Here is an 18,438-nt window from a genome sequence, read left to right on the forward strand (position 1 = left end):
GGTAACCAAAACTCTTCAGGGTTATAGGTCTTTGGACCCTGCACTTAGCTAAGCCAGTCCTGAAATGACACTAGATAGACAGATAGGTAGAGATATAAACACATATATACGTACATACATACACACATACATACATATATACACATATGACTATATGTATGTATGAATATACATCTATACTTGCAGATGCATATACATATACACATGTGCACATGCATATCTCTGCTACATGCCTATGCACATACACACATGAATATATAATACACATGTATGCATATTATCAACATATTCCTATATTATACATTGTGTACAATAGGTATAATACATTTATACATATTGTATACATACAGCACAGTCAGGCATGCATATATAAATTAATAATGAGACACACGTATATATATGGTACATATATTTGTAAATGTATATTATGTTTTATATATTATAGTATGGTATATGTGGTGGAGGTGTGGGTGTGTGCCTGCATGAGTGTGTGTGTGTGTGTGTGTGTAGGTTTGTGTATATGTATGTGTAGAGTTGGAGGACCCGGGTTGTTCAAATAATACTTCTGGCACACAGTACCTTAAATAAATCCCTTTCCTCTTGGGCCTCAGTTGCATTTTTAAAGTGAGGGTACTAGAGAGGGTGACCTTTAGAATCCCTTCCAGGCTGAGATCTCTGCCTGTGACTTCATATAGAAGGCCAGGCTTAAGTTGGGCCAGCCCAGCAGGTTCCGGATTTAAAATGAAATAAGCATTGGTAGACAGTAAAGTCCAATTAAAATCCAAGTTTACTCATTAAGAATAAAGGGAACACAATTTCAGAATTAAAAGTATATACAATCCTATTCCCCTTCACTGTAACCACAGCAAACCATCTACTGGTTCAGGAAGGCATTCCCTGGAGGGCAGCTAGCCCTGCTGATACAATTTTACTCCAAGGTAAGTCTCTTATGTTTCAAAAAGTAGAACCCAACCCCCATTCCCAATACGGGAAGTGTTCAGTGGTTAATGAATCACAATTATTGTTGGCATTATTATTATTGTTGTTCTTTTTAGAGGCAGAATATCATAGACTAAGGCTATGAAGCTGCCTCAGATCTAGGGAGAGCTGGGTTTAAGTCCTGCCTCTGACATATACTGGCTGGGTGAACCTGGGCAAGTCACTTGACCTCTTAGTGCCTTAGGCAACTCTCTAAGACTCTAAATGTCAAAGCAACTGACATCTTGCATTGGGAGATAACAATGTCTCATCTGGGAATTCCCTACCCCAGTGGAATCCCAGGTCCAGTTCCTATTCTAGTCCCTATTATTTTATCACTGACAGGGAACTCCTGGTGATGACGCTTCCTCCATCAAAGCAGATGGACATCTGTTCTGCAAGTCATAGTTACAGTTGTTTGAGACACTGAGAAATTAAGAGACTTTTCCAGAATAATACTGCCAATGTGTACAAGGCAGAGCCTGAATTTAAGACTTTATTCCTGTCTATGAGATTGTCTCGCTGTTCACTATGCCATGCTGCCTCTCATATATAATCGATGATAATGAAATATAGGTACATGAAAACTTAAATAAAATAGGCCATCATAAAAATCACTAACCTAGAGCTAAAAGAGGCCTGACTGGTCATCTGGACCAGTCCCTTAGATTACAGGTGAAGTAACTGAGTCTTGGGGAAATTAAATGACTTGCCCAAGGTTACACAGGCAGTTAAGTAAGAGGTGGGATTTGAACCCAAGTTCACTGATACTGTTTGCTCACTTTCCTCATCTTAAAATGAACTAGAGAAGGAGATGGCAAACAACTCCAGCATCTTTGCCAAGAAAACCCACCAAAATTGCATCACGAAGAGTCGGGTATGACTGAAACGATTGAACAACGGCAGCCATTGATTCCAAAGCCAATGCTCTTGTTACCGCACTATGAAGGTGACAAGGTGATATATTATAAACTGTCAAATGAATGGTAGAGACAAAATGCATCCAAAGGAGATCCCTGTAGGTCATGGTGGTCTGGGAGACTTTACTGAAGATCAGAGATTTCTATCAGAAGCCAAGGCTTCTCTAAAGGCAATATCCCTACTTAGAGGGTCTGTGCTCTTTGGCCAGCTCCAGTTTGCACTCTGCTACTCCTTCTATCTTCCTGTCATTTCAAGAACCACAATTCCCTAACCTGCCTCTGTGTGAAGAAATACCCAGGCAACTTTGCTTGCCAGAATGACTAGAGTCAGGAAAATCAGGTTCAAATATTGTCTATGTCACTGGTAAGTCATGGGACTTTTTGTAAGTCAGGTAACCTTCCTTTTTTCTTAAATTTCATCCTTAAAATGAGGATAAAAATACCCAAGGAGCAGGGAGAACTCTAACAAATGGGAGGATTAGAAAGACAAGCCATATCTCATAAAGGAATGAGTTTATCTTGTTTTTCAGACCTTCCTTTTAACCAATCCAGCTTTTACCTTGGAGGTACAGAGAGAAAAGGAAATAATCTGGGATTTAAAGAATCACAGGGCTTAGATCTACAGAGAAACTTGAAGATCCCTTAGTCAGAGAATTTCACATTCTCAGATTTGGAAGGGATTTCAGAAGCTCCTCTCCTTCTCCTCCTCCTTTTCTCCTCCTCCCCCTACCCCCTCCCCTCCTCTTCCCTTCCCTCTTCTCTTCCTCCAGCTCTTCCTTATTCATTCCTCCTCTCCCCTCCCCTCTCTTTTCCTCTCCTCTCCCTCTTCCTCTACCCTTTTGCTTGCTGGAATGACAGTCAGGAGACTTGGGTTCAAATTCTATGTTACTTGCAGGCCATGGGACCTTTATTAAGTCATATGATGTCCCTGTTTATCCCTCTATCCCCTATCCCTACCTATTCTAATTTGTACCATATCCCTCTGAGGATTCAGAGCTGGAATGCATCTTACAAATATATTCTACTGCCTCCCATTTTGCCGATAAGGAACTTGAATCCAAAGAGGCAAGTGATTTATTCAAGTCCACACAGCTAGTAAGTTACAGGGCTTGTATTCAAATCCAGTTTTCTTGATAACAAATCCGTTGTTCTTTGCACTACACTAAGCAATCTTCTCATTCATGTATCTACCTGTCCTGTCCAAACCTTCATAAGAGCAGATACCTATATCTACTCCTGTGCCAATCAGAGTGTGTTGCACCCAATCAGGACCTAATGAATGTTTGCTGAATAACTGACTGATTCACAATTTCTATGCTGCACATGACTTAGAAATGAAAGAGACTTTCCCAAAGTCACTCATGTAATAAGCAGTGGCACTTCAGACTCCAAATCAGGTGTTTTGTTCTCGACACATAGTGAGTGAACACTTAAACAATTCTTGTTGATAGACTTTTATTTCAATTGATTCAGAAGCACAAAACCAATCTGGTAGCTCAGCCCTTGGACCAATCAAGTACATCTCACACATCCCTTCCTTCTTAACCTATACAGCTAAGACCTGATACCATCACCCAAGAAGGTGCCAGGGTCGTAAACTACAACCTAAGGGGAATTCAATGACAAAATGAAGGATTCCTGACAGGATGATAACAGGAGATCCTGGAATCTCCATAAGGAATCTTGAGGCTTTCTCTGTCTAGGATCATTTAGAAATAGAGGAAATCTCCAAGCTTTTTAAATACCACCGTCCTTCATGTTGTCTATAGTCAAGGCAGACTAGACTTCTTGCTTCTATTCACACACAACGTCACATCTTCTATCTATCTATCTATGCCTTTGTATTGGTTGTCCCTCCTTCCTGAAATGAATTCCCTCCTGACCTCTCAATCCTGAGCATGAATTAATGAATCCTGAGCTCAGCTCAACTACCATCTCCTAATGACTCCTTATTCTGTCTGCAACTATAATACCTTACCCTTCAAAAAAATTTGGGGGGTTGTTATTCACTCATTTTTTAGTCATGTCCAACTCTTTGTGACCCCATCTGGGATTTTCTTGGCAAAGATACTGGAGGGGTTTGCCATTTCCTTCTCCAGCTCATTTTACAGATGAGGAAACGAGGCAAACAGGGTTAAGTGACTTGCCCAGGGTCACATAGCTAGTAAGTGTTGGAGGCTGGCTTTGAACTCAGGAAGATGAGTCTTCCTGATTTAGGACTGGCATTCTATCCATTGCACCACTTGATGTCTCACACCTCACATCACCTGTTATTTACTTGTATATATTCTGTCAATACTTACAGGTACATACATTGTAACCCCTAATAAAACATAAGCTTCTTGAGGTAAAGGGCTGTTTCATTTTTTGTCTTTGCATTATAGGGCCTAGACCAGTACTTGGAGCACAGAAGCACTTAATAAAAGCATGTTGATTGATTGAGAAATTTACCTCTTAAGGTCCCTTCTGGTTTATGCTTCCATGATTTCTTCAATATGCTATTATTACAGTGGGACTCATTTCAAACACTGGTGAGGCTTTAGCCCAAACTAAATTCTTCAATTTTTAATACCTTACAAGTAGTCATCATACCACAAAATGGTTTCAGAGAAGCTCTATGATGGAGACATTACTCTGTTTATTTTGACTACAGGGCAGCATTTGGGGAATCCTTTTAAGGTTTAAAAGAGATCACCCAAGACACCTCTGAGATAACACTAGGCAGGTGCTGAATGCCAGTCTTCCAGATAAGAGGATGCTGTCCAGAAGCCTGAACCCATGAACCAATCACGCCGAACTGGCCTTGTCTCCAGGTACCCCATTAACGCTTCCAGAGGGTGTGTGACCTGCTCCTTCACCCTTGTCCACTTTAGTCAGAGCTCCTATTCTTTAGCCAGCCACCTGACTTGGCCTTCAAGCTTCTTCCTTTCTATTGTGTGTGAGCATTTTTAATCTAAAGAGCAATAGCTCTGTTTCAACATCAGAAGCCCCATTTGAAAAGTGTTTAACTTCTAATGCAGATCTAAGAGACCATTTCTCAGTTTCACTGTATCTGTGAAGCTTTCTATAATTCAACATCAAATATTTATTATTACGTTTATTAAAGTTTTAATAATTTAGCATCTCCTTCATGTAAGCTGGAAGCTCAGCTAACTGGTTCTCTTTATCATACCTGGGTCACTCCAATATTTATATTCCTAAGTCTTGGTTTCAGTTTCATTTAGTGAAGAGGTCTCTCCCTCTAGTCAAAATGGATACAATCTGCTGGCTTCCCCATGGTAAAGACTAACAGAGACCTTGCTCTGGGCTAGATTTGAAGAGACTTACCAAGACTGAGGAGGGAAAAACTCATTCTAAAAGATTCAATTTTAAAATTATGATGATAAAGATTAAAATGGGGGAAATATATATGTGTATATGTATATATGTCTCTAGGCTCACTGGGTTGAACAGACAGCTAGGCTACAAAGAGATATGGGGATTTCAGAGGTCTTTGTGGTAACCATTTTCCCTGGGAAATTATTCTTTCAAGAGACCTGGGAGAATTCTATTGGTAGATGTGGTAAATTTTAACAGCGTATTCATAGACAAATGTGGGTTCATCCTCTACAGAGGATTTATGGAAAGACATGGGCAAGACTCAAATAGGATGACAAAGTGCAAGGGGCTGGTTGTATACAGAAAGCCACTGAGTGACAACCCACTTCTGTGAGATCATAGTTTCAAGTACATAATTGTTCAGTCATCAGGCAGTGGATTAGCACAAGCTTTTCCACAACTTTTCATCATTTAAATTATTTCATGCAGCCTAATTAACACATTTTTCACCTGATCACTGATTTCTCTTTTCAGATCTTCCAAATCCCAAATGAAATACTCTCTCTACCACGAAACATTCCTTATTCTTTTGCCAATATTTACCCCCTCAGACTTCCTAAAACTTGTTTTTTTGTGTGTCTCTCATGACTCTTCAGAGTTTATTTAGACATATCTATTTGTGGACCTGACTGATTCACTGTACTAGACTGTAAGTTCTTTGAAGGCAGTTAACATGTCTTATTCATCTTTGCATATTCCCCGAGTCCTTCCCACATACGGTTTTGCACCTAATAAGTGCTCAAAGCACATTTATTGAACGAATGAACACATTTACCCACTTCCTGTCAGTGATATCCTAAGATTTCTCATCAGAGGAAGGCAATAGAACATGCACAGGTCTCCTAAGGATAGTTATTGTAATTAAAGCAATTGATGTTTATATATTATCTCATTTGGGCTTCACCATAAGCCAAAGAGGTGAACACTATTTTTTCCCCATTTTCCAGATGAGGAAACTAAGGCTCAGAAAGATGAAATGACTTGCTCATAGTCAGATAGTTAGGAAGTATTTGAAGCAGGATTTGAACCCATGTCCTCCTTGTTCTAAATCCAACAGTTTATTAATATGTTTGCTGCCTTACTCAAAGGATAGTTCCAGGAATACACTGCTTCTAAAAAAATAGTTCTCCCCTCTGCCCATCCACAACAGATTCAGGTATTCAAGAGCTATATATAGGACCATAAGACCGCACTTAGGGCCAATACGACACCAGAAATGTCTTTGGAGCCTTCCTGATTCCCTTCTCTCACAGAAAATGGTCTAAAGCAGAGATTTAAAGAATACCTGAGAAGTGAGAGAAAAGAGCCATTGAGATCTGAGAACATTCTAAGTTCTCCTTAGAGAGAGGGGAAAAGCTACTACCAAACTAACAGTATTACCCTTATTCCAACTGCCCTTCATTAACAGCAATGCTCTACAATATTTTCTAATGGTTGGTTATTTGCCATCTGATATAGTTAAGGCAAAGGCAGAGGATGAGAGGGCAGTTTTTTTTATTCTAACAATTGTCATAACTATCACCTTATTTCAAGGGGAAGCTCCAGCACTAGGCTATTTGATAAGAAGGTGGAGTTTATTTTGAGAAGGCCTCTCCCCAAATTATCCACTATCACCTTCAGGTGATCAAAATGTGTGTGTTCATGTAGCAAAGAAGTTCCTAACTTTAGTGGCTTCTTCTTCTGTAACATTTAAACTCCTTTGCTGGAATTCAAAACCATTCACTACCTATTGCCACCCGCCCTGCCCAGTTCCATGATATATGATGATTGGTTGAAAGAACTGGGAATGGTTAGACTAGACAAAAGAAGGCTGGGATGTGGGGAAGGATAACTATTTTCAAGTACTGAAGGGATGCCATGAGAAGGAAGGATTAGATGAGGTCCATTTGAACCCTGAGGGAAGTACCAGAAGCAGTGGATGAGAGTTGCAAAGAAAAGAAACTTATGCTTGATAACAGAGAAAATTTCATAACAATTAGATCTGTCCAACACTGGAATGAACTGCTTTGAGACATGGTGGGCTCCCAATTCGTAGGGTTCTTTAAGCAGAGGGTGGATAACTACCCTTGCATAGGTTATAGTACAGTTTCCTTTCATGTATGGTTTGAACAATATGATTGCTGAGGTAGGTACCTACCACCTCTCAAATTATGTCATAGGTTACTTTCCTTCAGGTACTTTATATTCAAGTCATACTGGGCAAGACAGTGTTTCTTGAACATGTCCTTTGATTTCCCACCTTCATGTCATCTATTACTGTTTCTTAAACTGGGAATATATTTCCTTTTCAAAATTACCTGCTGAATTCCTACCAATCATTTAGAATTCAACAAATAGGCCACCTCCTCCATAGAGCTTCCTCTGACCATGCCATTCCCACGGTAAAAAACACCTTTGGTTAATTTTCTATTGCTTCTAGAGTAATATATTCTGGAACTGAAAGTGATTCTCAATTTACCTTCAGGTACCTTTCCAGTTTTATTTATCATCATTCCCCTTCACAAAATGGGACCATGTATTTTTTCCCCTCATTAAACATTTCACCTACTATCTCCATATATTTTAATAAGCCATCTCCCATTCCTAGAATGTACTTTTTCCTCTCCTCCACCTTTCAGAAGTTTTATCTTGTTTCAAGGTATCATCAGCTGCTAACGCTTTCCTTAAACCACTCATTTGTCAGTGCTCTCTCCTTTTTCAAATTACCTTGCTTTTACTGCTTATTTTTGTGCATTTTACTACCCCCAGCAGAATGCATGTTATTTGAAGTCAGAAGCTATCTTTGCATGCCTAGTATATAGCATAGCAGGGGCTTAATAAATGTTTGTTTTGAGCTGAACTGATCACTCTTAGTAATGATGCTCCCTCAGCATTTTGTTTTACACCTTTTTAATGCTTATGTCATATTGCTGTTGTTCAGTCGTGTCCAACTAATCATGACCTCATTTGGGGTTTTCTCAGTGAAGATGCTGACATGGTTTGCTATTTCCTTCTCCAGCTCATTTTACAGATAAGGAAACTGAGGCAAAGAGGGTCAAGTGACTTGCCCAGGGTCAAACAGCTAGTAAATGTCTGAGGCCAAATTTGAACTCAGGTCTTCCTGACTCCAGGTCTGGCATTCTATCCACTCACTACATCATCTAGCTGCCCTTTATGCCATATAATTCTGTGTCTATAATAACAGGTTTATTTTTACTCCTCTGTTCAAATATGAAGTCCAAAAGGAAAGCCCACTCTATTTCCTATTTGATTCTAGTATAGAATATCTCTCTGCAATATCCATTCAAGAAATATCTACTAATGGCTTAATTATAAGTATGGACTGTTCACTGAGCTGCGTACCTCCGTTACAATCATGAAGCACATATTAAGTGCTTGCTGTATATGAGGTATTGTGTTACATGCTGGGAATACAAAGAAAGGCAAAAAGACAGTCTCAGCTCTTAAGGAGCTCACAGTCTAATAGATAATAAGAGCTAGAATTTATATAGCTATTTAAGTTTGCACAGTACTTTACAAATATCTCATTTGATCCTCAAAACAACCTTAGAAAGTTTGTTCAGTCATTTTTCAATCATGTCCAACTCTTCATAACCTAGCTTGGGGTTTTCTTGGCAAAGATCTAGAGTGGCTGGCCATTTCCTTCTCCATTTTACAGATGAGGAAACTGAGGCAAATATGGTTAAGTGCCTTGCTCAGGGTCACACACCTACCAAGTGTCTGAATCCAGATTTGAAATCAGAAATATGAATCTTCCTGACTCCAGGTCCAGCACTCTATCTACTGCATTACCTATCTGCCCTATTATTATTCTTAAATGAGGAAACTGAGATAGATTGGTTAAGTGACTTGTCCCAGAGTCACGTAGCTATTAAATATCTGAGGTCAGATTTGAACCTACAGCTTCCAGGACTCAAGATCCAGTGCTCTATACATTTTGACTACTAGATGCCAATAGTAAAACCAATGTTAAGGTTTTCAGAGAACTTTACCTATGTTATCTCCCATTTAAGTCTGGGCATAGGTTCTTATTTTTAAATCTAACATTCTTCTAGTGATGATGTAGTTCTGTGAAGCATGAAGTACTGTAAACTCTGAAAAATTAAATTAAACTTACAGGAAAAAAATCAGCGGAGAGGTGCATGGTGAGTATGAGTAGGCCAAAATATATTACCAATGAAGAATTTAACAGAAAGGTTGTATGAGATGTCAGCAGAGAGATTCATGACCATAAAAGAAGGGAAGCCAATCCTGTAGTAAGGCAATAACCAATATACATATTGCCTATGAGATTCACTGATTTACACCCAAGATCTAGGTGAAGGCCTGCCATCTCTTGGATAGCTGCCTCCCCATAGACAGTCTGTGGGAGGGCATGGATTGAAACTACACAGGATGAAAAAGTTGGGATGGATTGTGATCTGCACTATTGAATCCAAATCAATGAACTCACATATCCATTAAAGTATCAAAGGACAAGGGGGGAGGAATGATTAACTCAGGGGAGGCTTGGTTTGCATTAAAAGATACAGGGCCAAGGTCAGGGATGGATGGTCAGCAGCTGACTGTTCCCTCAGCCCATCACTTCTGACATCTTACCTGAGAACTACACTGGCCACAGACCAGGGGACCAAAGGAGAAAAGAGCTTGTTCCGCACCTTCCTCTTTCCAAATCCCATTAGAAAGCTTGCCTCTCTTTCTTCTCTTTGTCCTGTAATGCTCTGCTCAGCTTCTCTCCTAATCTTTTCTTTTTGTGTGTGATTCCCTGACCGTATTATTGGCTATCTATAATTATTATCTCTTATTTATTAATTCTCTAACTTATCATCTGACTGTAACTTATTAATTCTTCAAAATGCTCAGTGATATGCTTGTCTGAGCAGTGCTGTGTCAAACGAGGTTTATTAGCACAGCCAGGAAAGGGGGCAATCCACAGGGTGGTTTCTTAGTTTGCATTTGGTGGAGATTGTACATTTTTATCCACATTTGCAGCTGGTACAAGGACAATTGATTTATTTGAGGCAGGATGGTGGGAATTCAAAGGCTGCCTGTCCTTGGGCAATGCTAATAAGACAAACTGTGTGTTTTCTTCAGGTAATGATAGCTCCTAGAATAGCCTATTATCACCATGGTATCTGGAAACTGGCAATAACATCACCATGAAGCTTGGGGGATTTTGCCCAGCTAAACCCCTGATTCCTTTCCTCAGAGGATTTCTTCCTCTTCTGTCCTAGGGTTCACCTGCAGAAATTGTTCCCATCCTCCCAGACTCTGTCTGGCTGCAGGATATTAATAGCCCTAGAAGAAAGGTAAGGGGTGTTAAGAGGTCCCCTAAACTTGTCTTTTTGAGTTGCCACATTTCCCAGAAACACTGACTAAAAGAGAGCTCCAACGAAAAGGGTACTGGATTCAGGTTTGAATGCTATCTCTGCCACTGATTAGATAGGCCACCTTGGCAAAGTTCTTTCACTTTGAGAACACAGTGGGAGGGCAGGTTCACAGCTCAGGAAAGAGGAAAGGTCATCTTTTTCAATTTGTTAATGAGAATGTACCTCTTAGTAGGTAACATTAAGCCCAAAAAGTGATCTTCCCGGTAGGAATTTTAGGCACTGAGACCAGGGAGTATTCAGAGAGCAGGAAAGGAGATTTTTCTACTGCTTCCCAAACTGCATGACCCATAAGGTTATATGATCCAGTGGCCTCCAAAGTGGGGGCCCTGGTTCTCTGTGTGTGGGGGTAGGTGGGTAGGGGTGTGCAAGAGAGTCAGCTGTGAAGCTTATCTCCATTATAACCATACCCACCCTATCTCACAACACTCTTCTATTCTTCCTTCTTACTCTGCAGTGGAAGTCTCAAACCACTCCCCTAATAAGCCAGGTGTCAGTGCCTCAGGTCAGTTTTAACCTAGACTTTCTACTTACAGAAGCTGTGTTGGTACCATTGGGAAAATTTCACAACAACTCCCTACCTCCAAGTCAATAGTGTGCTAATACATATTTAATGACAGGTTCTGGGGGGGGGGAATATAAGCACAGCACACTTTTATTAACATTTTCTCCGTCACTTTCTAAAGCAGAGACAACAAAATAATAAACAAAGCCTTGTTTTATAGGATTTGCTGATCTCCAAGGTGTAAATGAACATATCAAAATTTAAAATTTAACAATCAGCTCTCTAGGGTTCACCTGACTCTAGCACATCTCTGTATCTCGCCTCACCTCATGGCTGTGGCAGGTGCCCCTCAGAAAGCAGTCTCTGCTCTCTGGGGTCAGTGACTATTGAGGAAAAGCTCCACATACATTCACCCTTTGCATTTTATGTCAGACACAGTGATTGACTTAGCAGATTGTTAGTAAGGTCAATTTTAAGATAGATTTTAGTGTGTGTAAAGTGGACTTTTGTTATTATTTCTTAGAGTTCAGTTTCCCAGGATCTATGGCCATAACCACCTCAGTTTCCCAAGATCTGTGGCCATAACAATCTCTGTTTTCCAGGTGTTAGATATGAGTTCCCAGGCTCATGGTTAAAAACATCTCCACTATGCTTGCACAGCATTATGTAAGGATAAATAATATAAACATGTGTGCTGAAACTGTAAACATTCACTGTGACTGTGCAGTGAGATATAGGGATGAGGTGATGTAAACTTGTGAGGCTATTACTGGTAATATGCCTTCTTTGTCTGATACCCTATAAAACAGGTGGTCATTGGTCAGCAAGTTGGGGAACCTTTGTGGTTGAATGCACAAGTTGGAATGCTGTTTGCCTTGATCAGCCCCCTTCAAGGCTTGGGGGGAATCTGTGTTTGCCTCAACTGGCCCTCGTTGAAGCTTGAGGGGATTTAGGGAAACCCTTTGGGGTTGAATGCACAAGTTGTGCCTGTCTCAACTGGCCCCATCTAGACTTAGGGGTAGTTGTCCTCCTTTCTCACCCGCCCCTGCGAGAAAGGTGATTAGGGAATGCTATAGGAGTTTGTGGTGATTCCATTATCAGCAATACTGTGTTAGAGAAGACTAGAGTAGAATAAAGCTTATTATTAACCTCATTGAAGCTGTCTTTCCTCTCTGACCAGATCAAGAGTGAACCTGTTAGAGGCTGGAGTCTGAAGCCTCCAGTGCCTCCTGCGTATTATCTAACACAGATATAAAATGTCACCATATTATCTTTGCCTCAAAACCCTTCCATTGTCTATTTTTCCCTAAGAGTGTTGGTAGCACCTTTATCCTTCCAATCACCCAGGTTTTCACAAGTTCAGGGTCATCTTTGAGTTCTCCCCCCACCTTCAGGCATCTAAGTGGCACAGTGGATAGAGTGCTAGGCCAGGGGTCAGAAAAACTCATCTTCCTGAGATTCCTGGCCTCAGACACTTATAGCTGTGTGATCCTAGGCAAGTCACTTAACCCTGTTGGCTCAGTTTCCTCATTTATAAAATGAGCTGGAGAAGGAAATGGCAAAACACTCCAGTATTTTTGCCAAGAAAACCCCAAATGGAGTTACAAAGAGTCAGATATAACTGAAAAATGGCTGGACACCCCTCTCTTCCCCCATACCCATTTTCCCCATCCAGAATCAGCTATAACATTGTCAGTTGTACCACCACTTTTCTCAGATCTGTTTCCTCCCTATTCACATAGCCACCACCTCATTCAGGCTCATCACCTCTTGCATGAACTACTGAAACAGACTCCTATTTGGTCTTCATTCCTCCCCTTGGTGCATTCAGATTTGCAAACATTGACTTCTCCATGTACCCACCAGCAGCTATGCGAGGAGTTAATATAGTTTGCAAAGTCTGTGGATTTTCATTTTTTGTTCTATCATTCTGATCCATCATCTATGAGCTGTCAGAGACCCTCCATAAGTATTGTTCTGACTTTGCTACCTGCTTCTTCAATGAACCTAGGCATTTCCCTATTGATTCAAATATTATTTAATCATCCTTATTAACTTCAATTTTTATGTTTTATATTACATAATTATCAATACATTAGCATATTATATACTTTATATAAATATACACATAATGGGAATTTGTATGCCTTTTTTTTAAAAAAAACTGAAACAGCTGTGTCATAAAAACATTTTGGCAACCAGTGGTATAGTGAACTTATACATAAGGATGGTTAACAATGTGATTTGCCACTGGTGTCATGGAAAGAAACATTCCCTTGGAAGCCAAAGCAAACCTCAGGTCTAGGGACTTTTCCTACCTGACATCAGCAGGGTCTTCAGTCACAAGCACATCAGTCTTACAGCTGGCCAGCGGGTTGATAGATAGATCCACAGGGGGTACCACGAAGCTCTTGCTTACTGGGAGCCAGAGTCCCTGCCCCAAGCTGTAGGTAGACCTAGAGGAGAAGCACTCAGCATGGGGTACAAAGCATTGAAAAGATCTGACTTTTGGTTACTCACTGCATGACATTGGGCAAGTTTCTTAACCTCTCTAGGATTTTCTCATCTATCTATTTATCTAGAGAGCTACAAAAAGAGGGGGTTCCAGGGACAGGTAGGTGGCACAGTGGATAGGGCACCGGCCCTAGAGTCATGAGGACCTCAGTTTGAATCTGGCATCAGACAGTAGCTGCGTGATCCTGGGCAAGTCACTTAACTCCGATTGCCTCAGGGGAAAAAAGAAGGGGTTCTTAACTTGGGGTCCATAGACCCCTAAATGTTCAAGGAGAGAGTTCAAGGAATCTATGAAATTGGATGGAAAAAATAATAATCTTTTTAAAAATTGGTCTTTGGTTTCCTCTATAATATTATATCCATTTTATTTTATTTTATGCATTTACAAACATCGTTCTGAGAAAGGGTTCACAGGGTTCACCAGATGACCCAAGTGGTCTAGGAACACCGCCCCCCCTCAAAATTGTTAACAACCTGTAGGCTAGATGATCTGCTAGTTCTAACATTTTGTGATCTCATTTATCATTCTCACCTGGGAGGTCCCTCCTCCTTTCCCAATCAAGGACCCTCCCCCCTCACCACCCTCATCCCATAGGAGGCACTCTCTTCTCTGATCTGCTCCAGCACTCGTGGAACACACATTGGACAATTATTATGTAATGGCAAATACTGTGAATTAACTATTCATATATTGTGTGTTTGGGTATGTGTCCTCTCCTCAATAAGACCACAAACCCCACAAGGGCGGGGACCACACTTTATATTTCTTTGTCTCTCTGACATCATCAGGCACAAGGCTTAACACAGACAATACACTCAGTTAATTTTCATTCATTTTGCTCATCTTTTAGCTGAGGATTTTCATGCCTTCCTTCTATAATGTACAGAGTTATTGCAAGAATTAAATGAGAAAGAAGCAAATCACTTTGAGGATTATAAATATGAAATTGTAGTAGCAGCAGCACCAGCAGCAGGAGCCATGACCAGTTCAGGTCCATGAATTGTATATGGAAAGGATGATTTGAAGGCAGAGAATTTGAATCCAAATCCTAATCCTGCTACTCTGGGACTATGATGGGAAAACAAAAACAAAATACTTCCCTTCCCCCACATCCAACCAGGGATACTGCCCTGCCGCTCCCCTCCCCCCTCCCCTCCCCCCAGCCTCCCTCTACCCACTGACCTGAGGATCTTTTCGGGTGCCTGCTCCCCTGTCACAAGGTCATATCCCCTTTCCAGTGTAGTGTAAGGCCAAGGTCTGTGAGGAAGGGAATGTGGGGAGGGGAACAGAACAGCAAAGGGATACTTAGTAAAATGAAAATGTTATCTCTGGGTAGACTTTATTCAAGAAAAACAAAAACAAAAACAGATTTACCCATTCCCAGTTTCCCCAAACAAATAAGCATAGATATCAGGGGAAGGGGTGAAGGGGGGATTTGATAAAAAAAAATTATTTACAAATGAATGAATCAATCAATCACAAAATTCCCTTAAATCGCAAGTTTTCCTCATGCATTTAACTATTTATAGGTTTTGGTGGGTTTTTTCTTTGTTTGCTTTGCCTCTATCATCTTGATTATTAAATATTGGATGGTGGGGTTTACAAGTAAAAAGTTAAGAGCCACCTGTTTATAAGAATTCATTATCAATTAGAACATTAGACCACTAGATGGGGGAGGGAGGTTAGGAAACATGGGTTCCAGTGCCTGATGTGACACTACTTTGGACAAGTCACTTAACCTTTCTCTAGGCCTAAATTTTCCTTGCCATGAAATGAGTGGGTTGACCTCAAAGTTCCCTTCCAGCTTAAGACACTGAACATTTTAAAGTCCTGTCCTAAGCCTAATGTTGTAACATTCCATGTTTAAACTCCCTTCCAGTGCTATCATTTTATGTCTATCTCTAACATTAAATTAATCAAATGTGAAAAGGGACTTTTATTTAGATTTAACTTTTGCAGATTCCCTCTGTTCCAGAAGTGCACTTGCTTTGGTCTTGTATAGAAAAGACCAGTAAGAGAGAAGTGTTGTCACTGGCCCAAGCCCTGACTTCCCTGGTACTCACCCTTCACTCTGCCCCCAGTCACTCCGCACACACAGGTGTCTGTGCACAGGGTCTGGAGCATAGCCTTCATGACAGCTGCACTCCCCTTCAAAAGAAAGAAGGAAAAGAAGGTCATGAACATAAGGCCTGGAAGGTTATAACAGCAGCATTAATTACAGGGATTCTATTCAATTAACCACTATTAAGCAGCTACCAAGTTTTGAGAATACAAAGATGAAAAACAATAAACAGTACACAATGGCTGTCCTAAAGGAGTTTATATTTTACCAGTGATAACTGTGACCATTTAAAAGGAACTTGAGAGTTTTCAAAGTGCTTCCCTGAAAAATCCCCTGGGAGGAAGTTAATACAGGAATCATTAACTCCATTTTATAGATGAGGTTTGGAAGGGTTAAATAATTTGCCAAGATTACCTCGCTAGCAAATGGGAGTGCCAGGATTTTAATTCAAGCTGTCTGGCTTCAAATGTCTAGGACCTTGGTACCTGAGGGATATTTTCAGTTGTCTATTTAGTCTATGCAACTGGCTGGAGGAAGTTCCTATCTATCCATCCATCCATCCATTCATCTATCTATCTATCTGTCTATCTGTCTCTATGTCTATCTACATAAATATAGATATTAATACATATCTCTATATACATAAACATACTAATGTGTATATATAGTATGTGTATATAATGGGTCTATATGTATTTATATAGTATGAACATACATATATATATATTTATCTAAAGACATTTATTTTTATGTCTATAGATGTCTCTATATAGATAATACACATCTCTACATTTATATGTAGTACATGCATACACATATGCATTTACTTATATATAGTATACACACATATATCTGTATATATGTACACATACGCATGGATATACAGATATGAATCTATGTATATCTATATATCTACATATATCTCTATCTCTATACTTATATATGTATTCTTGTTCAATACATACATGAAAATACCTCATAGAAACCCCCAAAGCATATATCATGAGTAGCAACATGGGAAAAGCTGGCTGCTGGAAGAGAGCAAGAAGATCCTGAAAATTGTGTCCCAGGTAAGCCATCCCCTCCCACCTTCAGCTCACCTTCCTTTTCCTTCTCACTGCCAACTTTTCTCTACTCTCGGGTGAATGAAAAAACTAAACCAAAACAATGAGGGAGGGAAGGGAATAAGCATACCAAGTGCTTTTTCTTTCCTTTTTAAAAACAATTATTATCTCACTTGATTCTTGTAACAATACTGGGAGGTACGTGTTATTATCTCCAGTTTATAGTTGAGGAAACTGAGTCAAAGAGAGGTTTAAGTGACTTGCCCAGGGTTACACAGACAGAAGCATCTGAGGCTAGATTTGAACGCAGGCCCTCCTGATTCCAAGCCAGGTGCTCTATCCACTGTGCCACCAGCTGACTCAATGACATGGGAAAACCAACACAAGACATTCAGGGAAGGCAGATTCGCTGGCAGATGGATGACTAAATAGCAGAGTAGAGAGATCATACAAGAAAACTGAAAAAATAGGTGCATTCTTCAGTATGTGTTTCCCATCACCCCTTTTTGGAAAGACCTAATCCAAGGGTTCATAAACTTAAGTTTGTGAATATGTGTCTTTCCTTTTTCTTTTACCTTTGATACCTTTATTTCAACATGATTGACTTCTAGGCAGGTAGGTGGCCCTATATGTAGTGAGTCAGACGGTTAACTATTATTTAAGTGTCTAATATTTGCAAAGAACGTGAAACTGGGAATCATGAAGGCTTGTGTTCTCATCCTGATTTAGAAACTCACTATCTGTGTGACTTGGGCAAGTCACTTGACCTCCCTCATCCTTTTTTCCTCATCTGTAAATGAGGAAAATCATGGTACCTGCTTTGTAAGGCTGTGAGAACTAAATGAGATAATATATCTAAAGGATTTCATAAACCTTAAAGCACTACATATGATTATTTTCTTTGAAATGATATGTATTTTCTTTTATGCATTTAAGAATATCATTCTAGGGGCAGCTGGGTGGTGTAGTGAGTAGAGCGCCGGCCCTGGAGCCAGGAGGACCTGAGTTCAAATCCAGCCTCAGACACTTGACGCACTTTCTAGTTGTGTGACCCTGGGCAAGTCACTTAACCCCAATTACCCTGCCTTCTCTGCTCCAAAAAAAGAACATCATTTTGAGCAGGAATCCAGAGGCTTTATCAGACTGCCAAAAGGGCCTATGACACCAAAAAGGTTAATAATTCTCTTTAGCATTCATAGAGCGCTTTAAGGTTTGCAAAATGCTTTACAAATATTATTTCATTTGATCTTCACAACAAACCCAGGAAGTAAGTGCTATTATTATCCCCATTTTATAGATGAGGAAACTGAGGCAGGCAGAGTGTTAGATAATACACAGGGGGCACTGGAGGCTTCAGACTCCAGCCTCTAACAGGTTCACTCTTGATCTGGTCAGACAGGAAAGACAGCTTCAAAGGGGTTAATAATAAGCTTTATTCGAGTCTTCTCTAACACAGTATTGCTGATAACGGAAGCACCATAAACTCCTTCAGCATTCCCTAGTCCCCCTTCTCGCAGGGGCCGTTGAGAAGGGGGGGGCAACGTCTCCATGGGCCCAGTCTAGACAGGCACAGCCTGTGAATCCCCTAAATCCCCTCAGGCCTCAATGGGGGCCAGTTGAGGCAAACAC

The 18,438-nt window shown here is 40.3% G+C and overlaps 1 protein-coding gene across 1 annotated transcript in view; it reads right to left on the minus strand.

The window, feature by feature from the left end:
• ASTN2 (astrotactin 2) overlaps positions 1-18,438 on the minus strand; it is a 1,142,502-nt gene that overhangs the window by 638,949 nt on the left and 485,115 nt on the right. Inside the window, exons 8-10 of the mRNA XM_036751653.1 lie at positions 15,747-15,831; positions 14,866-14,940; positions 13,487-13,624 (exon numbers count right to left, since the gene is read on the minus strand). Coding sequence (XP_036607548.1) covers positions 13,487-13,624; positions 14,866-14,940; positions 15,747-15,831 — 298 coding nt within the window. The remainder of the gene's footprint in view (positions 1-13,486; positions 13,625-14,865; positions 14,941-15,746; positions 15,832-18,438) is intronic.

This window comes from Trichosurus vulpecula, chromosome 3 (genome assembly GCF_011100635.1).
Source record: "Trichosurus vulpecula isolate mTriVul1 chromosome 3, mTriVul1.pri, whole genome shotgun sequence".
Classification (NCBI taxonomy): domain Eukaryota; kingdom Metazoa; phylum Chordata; class Mammalia; order Diprotodontia; family Phalangeridae; genus Trichosurus; species Trichosurus vulpecula.